At 40.1% G+C, this 17,924-nt stretch overlaps 2 protein-coding genes across 8 annotated transcripts; one reads left to right on the forward strand and one right to left on the reverse strand.

The window, feature by feature from the left end:
• Positions 1-3,377: 3,377 nt before the first annotated feature.
• On the reverse strand, positions 3,378-12,145 carry ewsr1b (EWS RNA-binding protein 1b). Of its 7 annotated transcripts, XM_083911850.1 has the most exons (16): positions 12,106-12,145; positions 11,575-11,614; positions 11,339-11,390; positions 10,688-10,829; positions 10,181-10,382; positions 9,826-10,085; positions 9,567-9,720; positions 6,291-6,328; positions 5,723-5,752; positions 5,492-5,607; positions 5,282-5,411; positions 5,056-5,166; positions 4,403-4,529; positions 4,105-4,310; positions 3,954-4,038; positions 3,378-3,770 (listed from the first exon to the last, which is right to left on the reverse strand). In XM_083911850.1, exons 1-16 carry the CDS (start codon positions 12,119-12,121, stop codon positions 3,734-3,736), a joined length of 1,746 nt encoding a protein of 581 aa, XP_083767976.1. In that variant the 5' UTR covers positions 12,122-12,145; the 3' UTR covers positions 3,378-3,733. The 7 variants fall into 7 exon arrangements, with proteins under 7 accessions (XP_083767976.1, XP_083767972.1, XP_083767971.1 ...); XM_083911846.1 differs by having other exon boundaries at positions 3,954-4,310; positions 10,181-10,379; XM_083911845.1 differs by having other exon boundaries at positions 3,954-4,310; positions 6,291-6,325.
• A 2,262-nt stretch (positions 12,146-14,407) lies between these two features.
• On the forward strand, positions 14,408-17,773 carry rhbdd3 (rhomboid domain containing 3). The gene is made up of 5 exons (XM_083911911.1): positions 14,408-14,772; positions 15,565-15,948; positions 16,464-16,590; positions 16,697-16,945; positions 17,091-17,773. The coding sequence occupies exons 1-5, from the start codon at positions 14,610-14,612 to the stop codon at positions 17,257-17,259; spliced, it is 1,092 nt and encodes a 363-aa protein (XP_083768037.1). The 5' UTR covers positions 14,408-14,609; the 3' UTR covers positions 17,260-17,773.
• The last annotated feature ends 151 nt before the right edge of the window (positions 17,774-17,924 follow it).

The raw sequence follows: 17,924 nt of genomic DNA on the forward strand, positions 1-17,924 counted from the left end.
AAAGGCCCGCCTCTTGCACTGAATATGTTGACCTGCTGTAGCTTAGACCAGCAGAGCGACTCGGTGGCACATCCCATTATGAGGGATCAACGCTCGGCAGAGGAAGAAAACTTAACCCCATGTTCACCAAGTCAACATACAGTCTTTAAAAACGGGGACAAAAGTAAGCTATTCCATATATAGTTGGATTCCTCTATAACAGTACACCATATTGTATTTGATGATCATATGTATGAATATGCAAAGTATTGATTACAGCTGTCGAATGAGAAGAGTAACATAGTAGGCTTCTGTATTAGTTAGTATACTACTGCAGCCTGTAATACTGTCAGGGTTATTTATTCAACTCTACGGTAATTTTCCATCCATGACTTCATGATGGTGTTGCATTGGTTGCACCGGATGTTAATGCTGTTTTTCTGCTGTAATTTTATGGGTTTGGGTTAGCACACAAGCAGACTTCATAGTCCCTTTATAATGAAGTCTCTGTGTGGTCTCTTTTGCCAAATCGCCTAAAGTGATAAAGACCAATAAAGTTTGCATCTGAGCATCACGAGACACCAGCTCTGCTCAGTGCAAGAAATCCCCTTCCATCTGTATCATCTCAACAAATAGTTAAAGAACATGATATGTCAGGTAAGCTTGAACAATATTGTCTAAACCTGTTTCGTAGTTAATGCATGATTAGTGGTTTTGAAGGAGGCACAACACAAGACATATGTCACACCTGGAGAGTAAACCTGAAACAGCAGGAGATAGGGGATTATAAAGAGAGATAGTGATATATATACAGTAGACAGGCTGTTATCCAGTCCAGTCAAATAGGCTGTAAACAGAGCGCAAGACAAAGTAGTCAATTCAAGAGCACATGATCTTCTGTGTGCATGCTAGAAAATGTGTGTCACATACTGCACAAGATAACAGGGCTGCTGTTAGTGCTACTTTAGTGTTATATTAACTCAGGAAAATGCGGTACATTTCTTTCCTTCTTCAACATCATCTTAAAAATACCAAAGGTCAGAATGAGAATGCAAGACCAGACATTGGTACAGTTGGGGGCTGATGGTTGTACAGCTCAATCTAAGGTTTCAAATTTGGGTCAAACGTTGGTGCAAGAGATCAGATTTTCTGGTTTTAGTGGTATGTTAAAATATGGCAAAACATCAGGGAAACTTGCGCTGGGCTTTAAAGACACTGTAATCAAACGGTAAACCAAAGGGCGTCCTCACCACCAAGACTTTGATTAGAAACTCAGAATCCTCAGGTGTTTTTTTTAATACTAAGTCAAGTAAAGTTTTAATGTGCTCCAATGCTGTTGAAAACTCTTTTTTTAACAGTATCAGTTGTTGGGACACACAGAAACCCTTATTTTTCATCCATAAATTGAAGATTTCAAAAACACATGTTGAATTTGTCTGTTCAAAAACTTCTGACTGGTCCTTTAAAAGTCATTTCCACCATCTAATTTCCCCTTTAACAATCTATTGGAGCGTCTCATGAACTCTCCTCACGTGTGACTGTTTGAATTTAAGCAAAGCCCACTGCCAAGGAGGGCTTGTTTTCATTTAAAAAGAGGGATGTGTCTGTTTAAGAAAGAGAGAAAGAAAGGAAGGGAGGGGGCGGAAGAGAGAGAGAGAGGGAGAGAGAAAAAGAGGGAGACGGTGGGGGTTGATGAGATCATTTTCTGGGCCTGGATGAATCAGCTTTTCTGTCAGTAAAGAGAGAGAGCGAGGGAGAGAATTCAGCACTATTAATCCACACGAACAACTGGCCACAGTAAATGAGAAGCACTTAAAGATGTCAGCTGCGACAAGGTTTCCACGACGGATAACTAAGAGGGCCGTGAGTAAAAACAACACCATAAGACATGACCCTTGATGACTGGATCTGGTCAATAACATTGTGATGTGTGATCACTTCTTATGTACAAAGCTCTGAACAACTGGACATACATCCTTAACATGTAACATGTTAAGGATGCAACATAATGTCTCACCTAGTATTTTGACAGTATCCTACAGGCTGGGTTATCTAGCTGTAACCCAATAGGTGAATTAAAAGAAAACATCAAAGAGCAGCAGGATGGTCGTAACAAGCATATGTTTGCCAGATGTTAAAAATGGGGCCCAGATTTACATCTGTCATTAATAACAGTTTAATTCAACTTGATTGCCTTTTAGGGAGTATTGCTAAATAATAAATAAATAAAAACAAGTGATGAAACCCAAACCTGACTGCAGATAATGTGGAGAAAAAACTTTCTGCAACTCAGAGTTGACGCCAGCGTTAAGATCGGCTAATTGTGTATCTCATTTTGTCTTTAGTTATGAAAGTTTACACTTTTATTGCTGGCAGCAGTAAGTCATGGAAATCAGAAAATAAGTAATCACCTTGGAACGTTACTTCAAACTGAATGAGAAAATGTAATTAAATCATTTATGATAAAATGCTTTAAGTCCTGTATGCTACCGTTTAGTAAGGTCAGTCCCTTCAGTTTTTCAGGTTAAGGAGACTGTTGATGCAGAACAGCAGAAACAGACCATAGGTGACTCGGCCGGGAACCGTAGGGTCGCCGGTTCGTGTCCGTGTGGACCATGAATGGAGTGTGGACCGGTGGCTACAGAGGAGCCAGTTCATCTCCTGGGCACTGCCGAGGTGCTGTTGAGCAAGGCACTGAACCCCCAACAGCTCAGGGCGTCGATCCATTGGCAGCTCCCTCGCTCTGACAGATCTCCATTAATTGGTCCTGTTTGTGCATGCGTGTGTAACGTAAATAATATAACTGAAAAAAAATAATTTCCCCTTGCAGGATGGATGAAGACATTCTTTCTTTCTTTAACCAGGCTCAGCTAGTATCATGAGTCAGAACTGCACCATCTACTGGCAAGAAAATTAACAGCAGCAGCCATTTAGACCTGCAGATGTTCTCATCTGCACACAATATACAGTAGATGTGTCAAAAGTACAGCAGTTGCATAGCCGGTGTACTCAATATAAATTCTCTGAAGTGCTCTTCAGGTAATAGAGGATTTCTCAGGGCACTCAACCAGGGAAAGTCCACAACCGTGTGGGTGGCTTTATTGAAGAACCCCAAAGTGTCCCACACTAGGCCTCAAGGAGAGAGGTTTGATGGTTTTGAAAGTAATCACAGAACAGAAAGAGTATGGCTTCAGCAGAGCTAAATCATTAACCGGGGTGGAACAAGTCATGTGAATGGGACATCTGTGACTGCTTTCGTAATCTCTACAGATCCTAAAAACTTCAGTATGTGTCTTATGAAACTGCAACTCCTCTACAGTATAATTTCAAAGAGGCTGCATTAAAGATTTTCTTGAACAATTTATTTAAATTTCAGTAAAGCCCACAACACAAATATCAAATCAGTAAAATTTTATTTCCCAAAGTTGTCATAATACAATAACCAGTTATGGGAAAGGGGAACAATGTCAATGAAGGGGGAAAAGACAAAAAAATAACACATTTTACAACAATGTCAAAACAAAATCAGCATATTTAAAAAAAGAAGCAACAAAAAAAACAAAACGTGCACAATACAAGATGCAGCATATACATGGGTAAACTAAAATTTAAAAAAGAAAAATGGAAAGAGGAGTTGAATGAAACCGCAAGAGGTGTTTGAAAGCAGTTTTATAACCATCGAACTATGGAATCATAAATTAAAAGTTCTTGTCTTAAAAATCAATTCCACAAGAGGAACAGTGTTAGTTCTTCTTTAGTATGGCCGCTCTCTGCGCTCCTGGCGATGGTCCCTAAAAAAGATTAAGAGAACAGAGAAGTTGTTAGTGACATTTAATTACTGTGTCTGGTTTTAACACCAATATAATCATCACAGGTTTGCAGTCTTTAATGGCTTCAAAATTAAAATTAATATGGTAAGCCCTGGAATTAAAAGCAAGAGCAATAAAACATTTGGTTAAGAGTCTTACTCTTACCTCATATCCATCTTGCCACCTGGTGGGCCCATTCCTCTTCCACCTCTGCCACCCATTCGGTCCATGGGTGGTCCTCCACGGCCGGCTCCACGGAAACCTCCCCTATCCATTCCACCTCGCCCCCTGAATCCACCACGGTCGCCTCCCCAACCTCCACGGAAACCTCCAGGGCCACCTGGGCCTCCAGCTCCTGCCGGCCCACCGCGGTCCATACCTCTGCCCCCACGCATTCCCATTCCACCTCTGCCTCTGTCACCTCCAGGGGGGAATGGAGGGCCACCGCCTAAACCTTCTGGCTTAGGGGCTTTGCACTGGTTACACTCCATCCTCCAGGCAAAGTTCTGGTTGCCGCAACCCCTGGAAACACAGACCATTAAATAAGCATTGCATAAATTACAAGCTATTGTTTGATACAAAAAAGGTACAGACACTGCACTATAAATACATACGGGTTAGGACACTCCCAGTCCCCAGCTCTCTGCTGCATGTTGCCTCCAGTGGGTCCACCTCTGCCCATGCCACGAGGACCACCACGTGGCATGAACCCACCACGGTCTCCTCCACGGCCCATCATACCTGATAAGTAAATTACAGCCTTTTTGAAAAAAAATTCTAATATATGACTTATACAGGGTTACTACAACTTCGCCAAAGTAAAATTCAAGCACTGATGTTTTCAGCACCTTACAGCAGTAATGAACTACATGTTTATATACAGAACATTCAGTATATAAAGGATACAGATCATCAAATCAGATGTTTCTGTGCTACAAATAACCAAATTTATGTTTTCTAACAGCTTTCTATAGAAAGGCAACAAAGCAAAGAAACAATGTTTCGTATTTAAAAATGCGTCACTGGTTTTTAAGTACATTTGGCATACGTAACCTAAATTTCAAGCACTTAATTCAAAATCAAAGCACTTTCAAAACCTGAAAACAACACGTTGTCAGATTGTTCAAGGATTTCCCGCACCTGTAGGAACCCTGCTACTTCCATTATTTATTTCTATATTTTCCTGTTTGTCAACTTGGTGTGACTGCATATAATAGTGTGAACACGGCCTGAAATAGTGTAACCAACAAATAATGCTAACATTTACCTCCACGTCCCATCATGCCATCTCGCATGGGCATGCCACCCCTCATTCCACCCATCATGGGCTTACGGCGTGCCATTGACACCTTAAGCCTTCGGCCTTGGTACTCCTTTCCTACAATAAAAATAGATGCAGCAATTTACAAGATATCTTAGTTCAAACAGGTGCTTTTACATTCATGCATTTATGCGATTCTGTTCAGGTCTGATGTGCAGTCAATAAAACATACCATCAAAATGCTCCACAGCTGCTTTGGCACAGACTGGCTCCTCGTAGGACAGGGTGGCATCTCCCTTGGGCTTTCCAGAGTCCTTGTCTGTGTATATGTTAATGGCAGGCTGACCAAGTCTGCGGTTCATCTTAACATACAAAGCAAATTTATTTAGTTTCCTCCTTAGTTCTGCTTACAACAACATTTAGACTTAAGAGCTATTCTTACCCTGATCGGGCCAACATGTTTAAAGAACTCAGCCATCTCCTCTAGGTTAGCCTTCTCAGTCAATCCTGTGATGTAGATGGTGCTGTTCTCAGAGTCATCCTGCTCTTCAGGGCGTCCTACGGCAAATATAAAAAACGTAAATATCCAGTAAAAAGGTCTCTCCCAACACCACTTCAAGAGTTTGTATTCCGTACAAGAGTGTAATAAGGGGTCTAGTTTGACTCTACTGACCCATTTCACGCTCATCGCTGTTCATAGGTCCTGTAGTCCAGTCGAGGGAGAGGGAAACAGATTGAGAAAAGTCAGTGTATGCAACACCTGAGGAGTAGCAGTACTACAAAGATAATCCAGACACTCCTTTATAGACGCTGCCAGCCGTATTGGGAAGTTGAAAATGGCTTCTTATGGTACACCACAATTCCCACAAGTGATATATTGAATTGAAAATAGAACCTCAGACCCTTTGGCAAATAATTGTGTGTCATTTGAAAAGCCTCTAAGACCAGTAAGAAATCTTCCAAAAAACCCAGGAATTCAGCTCATATTCATTAAAGCAGACACACATGAGTGGAAATTTGTCCTGTCAAAAAACTCTTTGTCAAACCATAAGCAGTGACTGAATTTTATACCAAGTACCCCAGAGAAAATGGTCTCAGGCATTGAAAAAAATTTCCCAATATTTTCAGATGTTCATGTAAATAAATTTTGCAAACCACAATGTAAGAATACTCAAAAGCATATTTGCTCAAAAAGTTTAAGGCTTTGAAAGGACTAACCAGTGTAATACTCAATAACTTACCACCAGGCTTACTGAAGCCACCTCTGTCTCCAGCGCTGCTATGGGGGAATAAATGCAGATATGAAGGCGACTTCCCTTTTACAGCCACTTCCATGGCTCGAGCAATGTGCTTGATTGAGGGAGTAATCAAAACATTCTAACTAGCTCAACAGCAACTAAAAACTCTCCAAAATTATAAATACACAATTGAATGGAGGGGATAACAGTATTAACTATGTGCCATTCTTAACTAGTTCAGTACAACTTCTGTGACAGTTTTCAGTAGCGGATACATTTGTGAAAAATATTGACAAACATTGTAACTGCCTTTGCAAAAATGAAACAAAACCCAAACATTTGTACACAAGAAATATTTCAGATGCATTGACGACTAACATAGCTGTACCCAGAAACACCCAATTAACAGTTATGACAAAAGGTTAAAGCTGACTGATATGTACATGTGTAAAAAAATACAGACAATGCATCTGAAATCTCACAAGAGGTGATCAAGTTCACCAGGTAATAAAATAAAAAGTACAATTATACAATTGTTCAAATCAACACCAAAAAATGTTTATCTTTTACAGCATTTACCAGGGTTACGTTAAACTAAAACAAAGACTTTCAGCTGAATAATTATACCCATCATGCTTATAAAAACCACCATCCTCAGTTCTTGAAAAAAGGCAGACCCGAATCTTTGTTTTAGCTCCCTCCTGCTGCTTAAGCTGGCGACTCTGTACTGAGTACAGATACTTTTTAGAGAATAGATGGTTTTAAATGGCTCTCACTGTTACCTGCACGGTATAAATGTGACAAAGCATGTTAAAAAGTGCTCAAAAGAATGTGATCAAACATTTGTATTCCAAACCACAAAAACAATTTCAAACATTTCAAATTGACAATGTGCCCACACCCCCTCAGAACACAAAAACACCTGTGCATTACATTAAAATGAAAACACAACTATAAAAACACCTGTGCCAAGTCTGAATTTCTAAATTTATTTAGGGATGTATTCCTATTAATACTATTCGTTATTGCATTCTTATTTACGTCTACTTTGATAACTCTGCAGAGTTGCTCAATAAGAGCCCTATATCGTTTGAAATATCTAAAGAACGTATTTATGTGTATTAGCCGCAGCAAAACCAGAAGAAAGAAGTCATGCAGAACTCGCATTTAAAAAAAAGGATTGGACTGGAGTACCAGAAAAGGTACATTAAATTCTTAAAAAATGGATTGGACTGGAGTACCGCAAAGGGTACATTAAATTCTTTAAAAAAAGATACCTGAAATAACAGCTGATAATTCATGTGCAATCTGACACAAAAATGTCTGATCAAGATTTGAAAGAAATGACTCTTTCCCAAAATAAAACCCTGTCATGTCAAAGATTGATTTTGTGAAGCGCATTTGTAGTATTTCGGAAACCAGGTATGCTGATTCAAATATGTAAGCTTTTAATTTTTTTTAGCTTTATAGCAGTGATCACCAACATAAACCAAAGCAATGTACAGTGTTCACCTCAAAACCCTTAGCCGTTCTATTGTCAAATGTTTTAATTCCTTTTTTCCAGAAAGCTTAATGTCCGTTAATCTGATTTGGGGTTGGGTCAAACCATTTTTTGAGAATAGCAGACAATGTGCCCTAACGGGGAGCAAACTGTGCAAATGCCCAATCTGCATGGCAATGAGGGTACCAGAGGAAGTGTGTTATGGACCCACTCAATTGAGGTCTTATTTCACTATCATGAGGGTCACACCTAAATTCAACACCACACCTGAATGCCAGTTCTTGTAGCATGGCTGATGTTAGACTGGATCGAACTAAACACCAAAATCCATTGACTTTGATACCTTCACTAAAACAATCCCCAGAGCACCCTCACATATAGTTACAGTGCATGTATACACCGTCTAAACAAGCACTGCGTTTTCCAGTGTCTAACACAGTGCATGTATACACCGTCTAAACAAGCACTGTGTTTTCCAGTGTCTAACATCACAAGATCCATTTTTTTATCCATCTTTTTCAAGGAGGCGCGACACCCCAAAACGCTGCCAGTGCATGTCTGACAAATAATAGTGGGTGTTTGAAAGTCAGTTGTGGTTTGTACCATACTCTCAAGTTGTTGTTTTTTTTCAAACTGTAATGCAAGTTTACGGTTTTCAGACATTTTAGCTTGAATGGATAATGACATTCACCACAAAACCCATTAAAGAAATTCAATAACTTTCTTTGATACTGAAGATTTTATATGTTAGGATGTTGGAGCTACAAGCAAAAAATTGGCTCAACTTGATAAAGTGCTACAAATCTTCTTTGTCCCCCTGTAGTTGATGCAATTTATTGCTTAAGGCTTGAAGTATCGTTTGCATTTGTGACTGCTATTTGTATGACGCAATTTAAAATTTTTGGCATTACTTCTTCAGGCCAGTGTAACAAGATATACTTTGCTAGCACCAGCCTCACAAAATCCAACCATAAACTAATAACACCAGGAAATGTATTCAAAAAAGGGGCGGAAACCGTTTCAAGAGGAAATATATTGACCCAAATATAGAAATTGAAAATGTGTATTTGAAATACAACAAGATGCAGTTTGAGGCCCAGGTCTATTAATGTCTTAAAACAAACATTATGCTGTATAATCTTGCATAATTAATACAACGGCATTGTTCTTCTATCTTTGTAAGTGTCAGCCTACTGGTAATCATGGACCATAGTGGTAAACTGGTTTAAAAAAAAAAAAAAAGATGCTGCTGATGGTGAGAGTGTCTGAACCTCCCTTATGGAAACCCCTTATAATTTTGATGCAAGATATTCTTAAAATCAATTCTATCACATTCCCTGACCAATTATGAAACAGGCAACATATCCTATTTTTATATATTGGCTCTCAATCAAATGATGTTCTAGGACATAAGCTGTTCAACCTAAACGTCTATGCACAGATCAGATTAAAATCAACTTACACATAAAAGTGGACAAGCTTTTTCTTACCTTTGACAAAATTTAAAGGCAGGGCTGAGAGAAACTGGATGAGATCAGCTACAAATGCTGCCAATGTTGGCATGTACTACACCTTACATTACAGGCTTTACAGGGAAACCCCATAATGTATTAGCACTGACTGCCGATAAATCATGTCATTTTGGTATTCGAGATTTTTTTTTCTTTGGATTATTCCATGTGATCTTGATGGACCCCCTCTCAGCCCTGCCCCAAGTAGCCACAGGACCTGCAGAGTCAGAATACATGTGATGTTAAGTGCTAAGGAAAGACACTTACCCCATGCCGCGGCCCATGCCTCCACGCCCACGATGCATCATTCCACCTCTATCAAAGCCGTCGCGGCCCCTGCTGTCCCCTGATCCTGGGTACCTTGAAGACTCTGCGCCAGAGTAACCAGAACCTCCACCCTGGCCATCCTGTCTGTAATTATCTACACAACAGGAGCACACATCAAAGTATGTTTAAAGCTTTGTGAACCCAATGGTGTCAAAAAATATTAGAACACAACAGTCAAGCCAGGGTGAGCTAAGCTTACTGTAATGGTTGGACTGGTTGTAACTGGGAGGTCCACCTTGCTGGCTGTACTGGTTAGCTGGAGGCTGCCCATAGGAACCAGAAGCCTGAGGAGGATATGCAGGAGGAGCCTGTTGCTGCGTCTGGGCCGGCTGCTGGTACCCCTGCTGCTGGCCGTAGCTCGCCTGCTGGGCCTGGTACCCAGATTGTTGCTGGCTGTATGCTGCTGGCTGGGAGTAGCCACTTTGGTTGTAACTGGCTGGCTGGCTGCTAGCATTGTAACTGATGGAGAAAAACAAAGACAGCATTGAGTAAAATGATCAGTATGTTCTTGTGGAATTCACTTGTTATTCGGTTCCTAGCGGAGGGCTACATACCTCTGTGGTGCAGTGGGAGCAGCCTGCTGGCCATAACCAGGGTATGCAGACTGGGCAGTATATCCTGGCTGGGAGCCGTAAGACTGGGAGGCAGCTGGAGCAGCCGCAGCAGGAGTACTCTCATAACCACTGGCTCCATAACCCTGGGTTGACTGGGAGTATGTATGAGTGGTAGACTGGGCTGCGGCGGGATATCCAGCTGCTAGAAAATACAAGTAGCAACCAAAAAACCCACTGTTTTATTGTGTGTGTGAGATCAAAGAAGCAGAATTTCTTAATTACATTGTGATCAATCTGACTTCAAGCGTAGTTTATAAACAATTACTCTCCAGTGTGCAAAATGAACTATTCTATTCACAGTCCAAATGGCTAGTGAATATTCAAATGTTACCTGCCACTCCCTGTGTGGCTCAATTTCATTCTGTCCAACCCTTGTGTGCTCAGTGCATAATGTTTCAAGTAGAGCTACATCAAACTTGAGTCGACTACTGTATATTAGTTACTGACCTGCTGCTGGTTGGGCATATGAGGACCCATACTGTTGTTGCGGCTGAGTGTAGCTTCCAGCTGCAGGTGTTGCCTGGGTGTAACTGCCATCTGCAGCAGCAGGTTGGGCATATGATCCATAATTCTGTTGACCATAGCTCTGCTGAAAAAAGAAGGGATGATTTAGCTGTTAAGTAGAAAAAAAAATAACAGCTGAACCTTAAAGATGTACTCCATAAGAATTGAGATACATTGTTTCTAACTTTCTCTTTGGCAGTACGATGCAGTTGCAGACGAGCCTGTTAGTTCAGAGTCCTACATCTTGTCACATACACAGACATTATGTGTTGACTTTCTGCTCTTTCGTAAAAGTTATTGAAACATTCACCTCTCTACACTGTCCCCTATATAACACAAAGGCCGATTTACATCTAACCTGTTAATTAAGCAAAAGGGGGGGATATTTTAATACTCCAAAAAAAGGGTGGAGTGCTTTCATTAGTGGGTCATATGATCAACCAACATTGTTTTAATTCAATAGAGATGTATGGGTAATGCTTAAAAAAACAAATTACATATTTATACTAAAACTAAAGAAGTTCAAAATGAAAATTACTACAATATAATCACTAACCCAGCACAAAATAATCCCCCAGCTGTGTTAAATCTCACCTGCGCAGACTGTCCATAGGTTTGTGAGGGCTGTGCAGCATAAGAGGCATAACTGTAGAAACACAATAATGCATTTTAGCATCAGAAGACATAACGTCAGGGTTAACCGCGGATACATGCGGTTTAATTTCCATTAAGTACATATTCAACAATTTGATTTCTTTAAACTCATTCGATGCTCAAATATATAAACATCGTTACATTCAGTCACTTTAGTGCGTGAAGTGAAGACTTACCCCTGCTGAGCAGTGGTCTGACTGTAGGAGCTGTAATCTGCTAAAGAAAAAAGTTACATGTCGGTTAGAGAAGACGACTGAAACTGCGAACAAAAAATGCATTGAGCGCGCGCAGCGATGCTAACGTTCAGCAGCACGCTACACTGAGCCGCCGTTAGGTCGCCATTCAACTACACCGATGTAGGTTAAGCCAATATTTCAACATAACTATGCGTCAAAACTGACTAAGACGAGTAATAATCATCGACACATGCATTAAAAACATTTTTTTAAATGTGTTAATCCTTTAGCAAACTCAATATGCAGAAATGTAGAGAACACCGCACCGTCTCCATGAGCTAACACGCTAACGGGAGGCCTGGTGTGCTAACGTTAGGCCTCGTGCTCAAACGATATTTGATGTTGTATAGACCGAAACGACGGATTAAGTCGGCACAATCCCTTAAAAATAAAAACAACCTCTTAACGGCTTAAGTGAAATATCTCAAATTCATCAAAAATCTATGCAAAAAGATAACAATTTTAACTCACCCGGAGCCGACGCCATTTTAGAGTCCCTGTGTAAAGACGACTAGACAAGACTGAGTGGTTGCTGGAGAAACGTCCTTATCTTCGCCGTAAAAACAAAATCTCGCGAGAGGTACGCGCCCTTACGTGAACAGTCCCCCCCCCCCTTCTTTTCAAATGTACATTCACTTGTCAAATACATTCAAATTTTATTGAATGTATATTTAAAAAATAGGATGCACAAAAAAAAATGTACAGGACATTAGTACAATAATACATAACGCAACACACATGAGCATACACCTAATTTGTTATAAAACTATTGGATTAACGTAATAAGATTAAACACCCTGAAATATTTAAAACATAGTTTGATTAAAGGTTGAATATGTATAATCTTCATTAAAAGTTATATATTTTTTAAAAATAAGTCTGAATTTATATATTAAATTATTTTTTACGGGTCTGACAATGACTTTCTGTCACGTTCTGTTTACACGATACCAGCCAATAGCAGCCGGCAATGTGGGTTGCTAGGGTTGTCTGTTGTTCGGAGCAGCTACTGCAGGCTGGCACTGGGTGAAATGGAGTTTACCAATCCTGCAGCTGCTTATTTGTCCCAGCAGATGGGAAAAAAGAGTCAATTTAGGCCAAGCATTCACTCGATTGACTGAGATAAAGGAGTTCAACGGCATTAAAACGCATGCCCAAATGGCTACGTTTCTCTTTGATATCGGTAACGGCTAACGATGACTGTCAGTCAAACTCCTCTGCAATGCTTGTTTTTATGGTGCAATTTTCCAGAGGGGATGGGTTCAAACCTCCGGTCTCCTGTAAGCTAATGGACCGGGTCTGACGAACCTGGCAACACCACTGCTGGAATTCTTTTTTGTTTTTGCGACTATGATCTTGAGACACTAGATGGCGGTGTTCTGCTCATTCTCCGTATTCAACCTTCAATTTCAAAAGCAGACTGGACTTCAATGGACTAAACCACCAAACATTACATTCTGTAAAATAGCTTAAATTGACTCCACCTTGATGAGCTATGACAGCAAAACACAGCTTACACATTGTTGCATCAGTAACAATCTAATGCTGTAACACAAAATAATATATCAATCACAGGGGGCACTTTTAGAACAAATACTTATATACATGTTTTTTATAAATTTGCTTAAAGGAGGGACTATGATTATTTAAAAAATGCATGCATGTTGGAAATATTGGTAAACATCAACAACTTTTCCCAAATACAAAAACTGGAGCACTAAAACTCAAATTTGTGACGTCATCAAGAATAAAGTGTGGAACTGCTCCATAAGAACTGGGAAATATCTAATAGATGACGGCCAGCATCCGGGAGAATGTTCTGAATTTAAAGGGACGTTTCTGGTTCAGAACTGACAACACAACGATAGAATATAACTCATGTGGGTAAACAAAAAAACAAAAAAATAACAAAATCAGCCTCCCATGTATTGTCCAATGGAGCAGCTCGAGTTTGAGACTTACTTCTCTGGTTTCTGGCTTTGAAAGAAAGTAGCTCATGCTCACAGATATTGATTGAACTTTGCTAGGTCATGGAAATACAATTTTGAATGAAGACCGTGTTTTTTCATTTGAATATTTCTTCCACCACTGAAAAATAAGGAGAAAGTCCCAGCAGTCTATAGGGACATCTTAAAATGGCTTGTTTTGTCTAACCAACAGCTATACATCCAAAAAGATTAAATTTCTATTCAAAAACAGCAAATTGCATCCTGAGAATCAGAGACATTTTGATAACTGACTTAATTGCTGAATGAATTATTGAATTAGGAATTATGAATTATTAAGTCAAACTGGACTTTACAGACTACTGTTTAAATCAAAAGAAACTTTTAAAGATTTGGGAAATGATCTGCATTTTTCATGTAATGGAATGTGGTAATAATTAAAATACCAAATAGTAGGAATGTTACTGCTAAATGTCATTTTATGTTATGTATATTTGGTTACAGTCATGTGTATATTTTTAGGGTTTTTTCCACAGCAATAAATCAAATGCAGGTGTCAAAATTAACTTTCTGAATCTGCCAAAATAAGAGGAGGAAAAAAGGGAAAAGTGTTTGGTCAATGAGTGAAATTCAGTTCATCCTTTCGGGGTGGATGCATCAAATCCCTTTCAAGCGGCACACAATTACACAATTACGAAAACTTGACTAATTATTGGCACTTGTGGTCATGTTTGCACCTTCTGTGTCCAATAGGCGGCGGTAAAGCGCCTTTACTCTTGCGTGCCGCCAGAAACTCACAGAAGAAGACTTGACGTAGTGCGGAAGTGTGCACCTGACTGGCCTTCTAAATATTTGTATTTTCCTCTTTGATATCATTTTCACATTTATGCATTTAGGACATATTTATCATACCTGCACTCCTTTTATTTTCATCGTTGTGAAAGCTATGAACACAGACAGATGGTTGTTTACCAGAACGATGCCACACAAACACAAGTGAGTGGAGGAAGTGCAGCTGAGCCATAAACAATGCTTCATCGTATACTGTCATCATGGTTGTGGTTTGGATCAGATCGCCCTGGATTCTGCCTGGGGACATCTTTGCTGATAACACTCATGCTGCTGATGTATACTGGCGGCGTCCAGGCAAGTCTCAGCTTAGGTCCCGGTGGAGACTTCCCAAGGTTCAGAGGTAACTGTGAACCATAGTTGTTACAGCACCCTTTGCACTCTGCACCATTGCACTATTATTATGTTTACACACACATATATACACATAGGCCTACTTGTATCTATATCTGTACATAATAGTTCAATATTTATGTTTCAGGGTTCGTTCAGATGCTGGAAATCCTTGAAAACACTTGAATTTTAGTGTTTTAGTGATTTAGTGATTTAGTGTGGTGTTTTCAAGGTTTGAAAAGTGGTTGGATTATGAATTAAAGTGCTTGAAAACTGCTGGAAATGTTATGTTACATGCAGTGGTGTAGTGGTAGTTGATGAGTATGTAAACATGAACAGATTGGGTAAAAGTACATTTTTTTATCATTGTGTCCCACAAAAATATGTCCAGCACAACTATTGACTATTATTTTGATATATACTCCTACATATTCCAGTGTCTTTTGTCTGATAAGTTCGTATACGGCCAAAATAAGAGGTTCGTACACTCTGCATATATGCGTATACCCTCCTCTACGCCACTGGTTATATGGGACAGCATATATGATATAACACAGAGAAAAGAAGATCTCCCTATTTGAGAAACCGAAAACAGCATTTTCTGACTTCTGAAGAATGAAAATGCACCTTTAAATTCTTGAACAGTGCTGGTTCAAATGTTTACCATTGTTCACGTTTGTTATCCTTGTTTTTAGCCGTATGTTTATTTCTGTGTTTGTAAATGTATTGAAAAAAGCCAGAGTCAAATCCCTTGTGTGTGTTCACTCTAACTTGGCCATTAAAGCTGATTCTGGTTCCTCAGATGTGTTCCTGTATGCTCTCAGTCACGATGAGCTGCCCTCTCTGCTGGTGAGTGTTGCTCTCGTTCTGCTGGTTGGACCATGTCAGGAGCGTCGCTGGGGAACAGTCGCCTTCCTCGCCCTCTCCATCCTGACAATGACCGTACTACCTCTGCTTTACGCCCTGGTTCTCTTTGTGGGTGGGGCTGAGGCGAGTCGTATCTGCGGTTACTCTGCCGTCCAGCTGGCTCTGTTTGCAGCGCAGTGTCGTCAGGTGGCACAGAGGAGGCTGCTGAGGTGTTTGCCAGTCTGGTTTCTCCCCTGGCTCTTTCTGCTCATGGCTCTGCTGCTGCTGCCCGGGACACCTGCCCTGCTTCACTTCTGCACAATATTCATCGGACACAACTGTATCCTTTCCTATTTATCATTTGATATTCGTACCAAAAATATATACATAGTATTTGTATATTCGGTTTTTAAAAGCTTGGTTAGAGTTCTAGTGGGGACTGAGTGGGTGTGCACACAGCATAGATGTTAAAACAATAAGTTTCATATCTATGATGCACAGACTGCTTTCTATGCATCTGTCTGACTCCCTTTTGTGTTAGTTTTGGGCTTAAGATAACTTTTTATTATCACATTGAAATTAAAATCAGAGAGTTTTCAGCATAGCACTTTTTTTATACTCTATTTAACCATGAATAATTACTTTCCTAATTCTATTTTATTCCTGGACTCCCCTTTGTGTGTGTTTTGTTTCAGGCCTTGTGATTAAAATGCAACTGTTTAGATGAGACATAATGAAAGTGGAATGCTGCGGGTTTGAGCCCAAGTGTCTATAATATAGTATGGAACATATTTGCATATAAACAACACAATTGTTCTCTGTCAAGTCTTTTTAAATACTTAATGTACCTCTCAGATAATCAGCCCTTCATTGGGATGTTACAGGAGCTGGAGGAAGCCAGGGTCCTGGACTTTATTCCTGATTGGGTGTATGTTCGCACTTCAGCCAGGTTCAGATTGCCCACCTATGCCACCTCACAGAGGTGGGATTAATCTTGTTTACATCACGAAAATCATCTCTGAATACTCACACTCACTACCTGCATGCAGATTTCATAATTTTAACTTCATCGGTTCTCACAAATCCAGATCACTTTCTCAGATGATTCCTGAAGATCAAGCAACTGCTCCCCCCCTGAGGGATCCATCTGTTTTAAACCACCACCCATGGGTGGATCCAGTGCCTGGCTGGGTGACGGAAGAGTCTGCTGCATGGTCCGAGGCCCATATCTTGGAGGAACAGATGCTAAGGGCAGGAATACTGGCCTCATTAAGGGACGCTCCTGACAACCCTGATGCAAAAGTGGAGGTCTCCAAATCATCTGTTTCCTCTCTGCGGTTAGTAATAATGTAATATCAGCATTTTACCTTTTTTGTGAATGAGAAGATATGTTTGTATAAAGTCCTCGCATTATTTCCAAAAACACTTTTATTTATACAATTTCAAGTAATCGTTCACTAAAAGACCAATGTTTCCTCTCAGACTCCAGCAGCTGGAGAAGATGGGCTTCCCCACGGAAAAAGCCGTAGTGGCGTTAGCAGCCTCAAAACAGCTAGATGGCGCCATTTCTCTGCTGATTGATGACAGCGTCGGAGAACAGGCTGTGGTGGTATCAAAAGGGAAGAGCCCTCTGCTACCACAGAGCACCTAGACGACCTCACACTCCTGGAGTGAAACAGTGTTTGCTTATGTGCAGTGAACTGGACTAACAATATGCTTGGGTTCTGCCAAGCTTCAATATTAGTTTTTCCCTGTGGGCTAATTGTGGAACAAATTAAATGATTAGAATTAATGTGGGGAGGAAAGACTGACAGTTTCTGTATCTGCATATAAAGTGCAGTCATTTATTTAGGCTGCAGTCGTGTTGAGTGAACACAAATAAAGAGAGGCATGTTAGAAAAAACAATGAACATTATTTTATTACACCGAACATCTAGACAGGATTATCTTAACACAATAACACATTTGCAAGAATAAAAAAAATTGAATGAAATATGAAATGGTTACACAACAGCATACAAAATAAGATACAATTGATCATTTTAAATAGTATCACAATAAGTTTGATATAAGATGAAAGAAACAGTTATCAAGTCTTTTCATCAGGACAATTTAAGCCGTCAACAGTGGTAAAAATATGTTCAAGTTCCACTAACAGTTTTGCTATTACCTGTGTGTGTGTGTGTGTGTGTGTGTGTGTGTGTGTGTGTGTGTGTGTGTGTGTGTGTGTGTGTGTGTGTGTGTGTGTGTGTGTGTGTGTGTGTGTGTGTGTGTGTGTGTGTGTGTGTGTGTGTGTGTGTGTGTGTGTGTGTGTGT

The sequence above is a fragment of the Echiichthys vipera genome (genome assembly GCF_963691815.1).
Source record: "Echiichthys vipera genome assembly, chromosome: 4".
NCBI classification, from domain to species: domain Eukaryota; kingdom Metazoa; phylum Chordata; class Actinopteri; order Perciformes; family Trachinidae; genus Echiichthys; species Echiichthys vipera.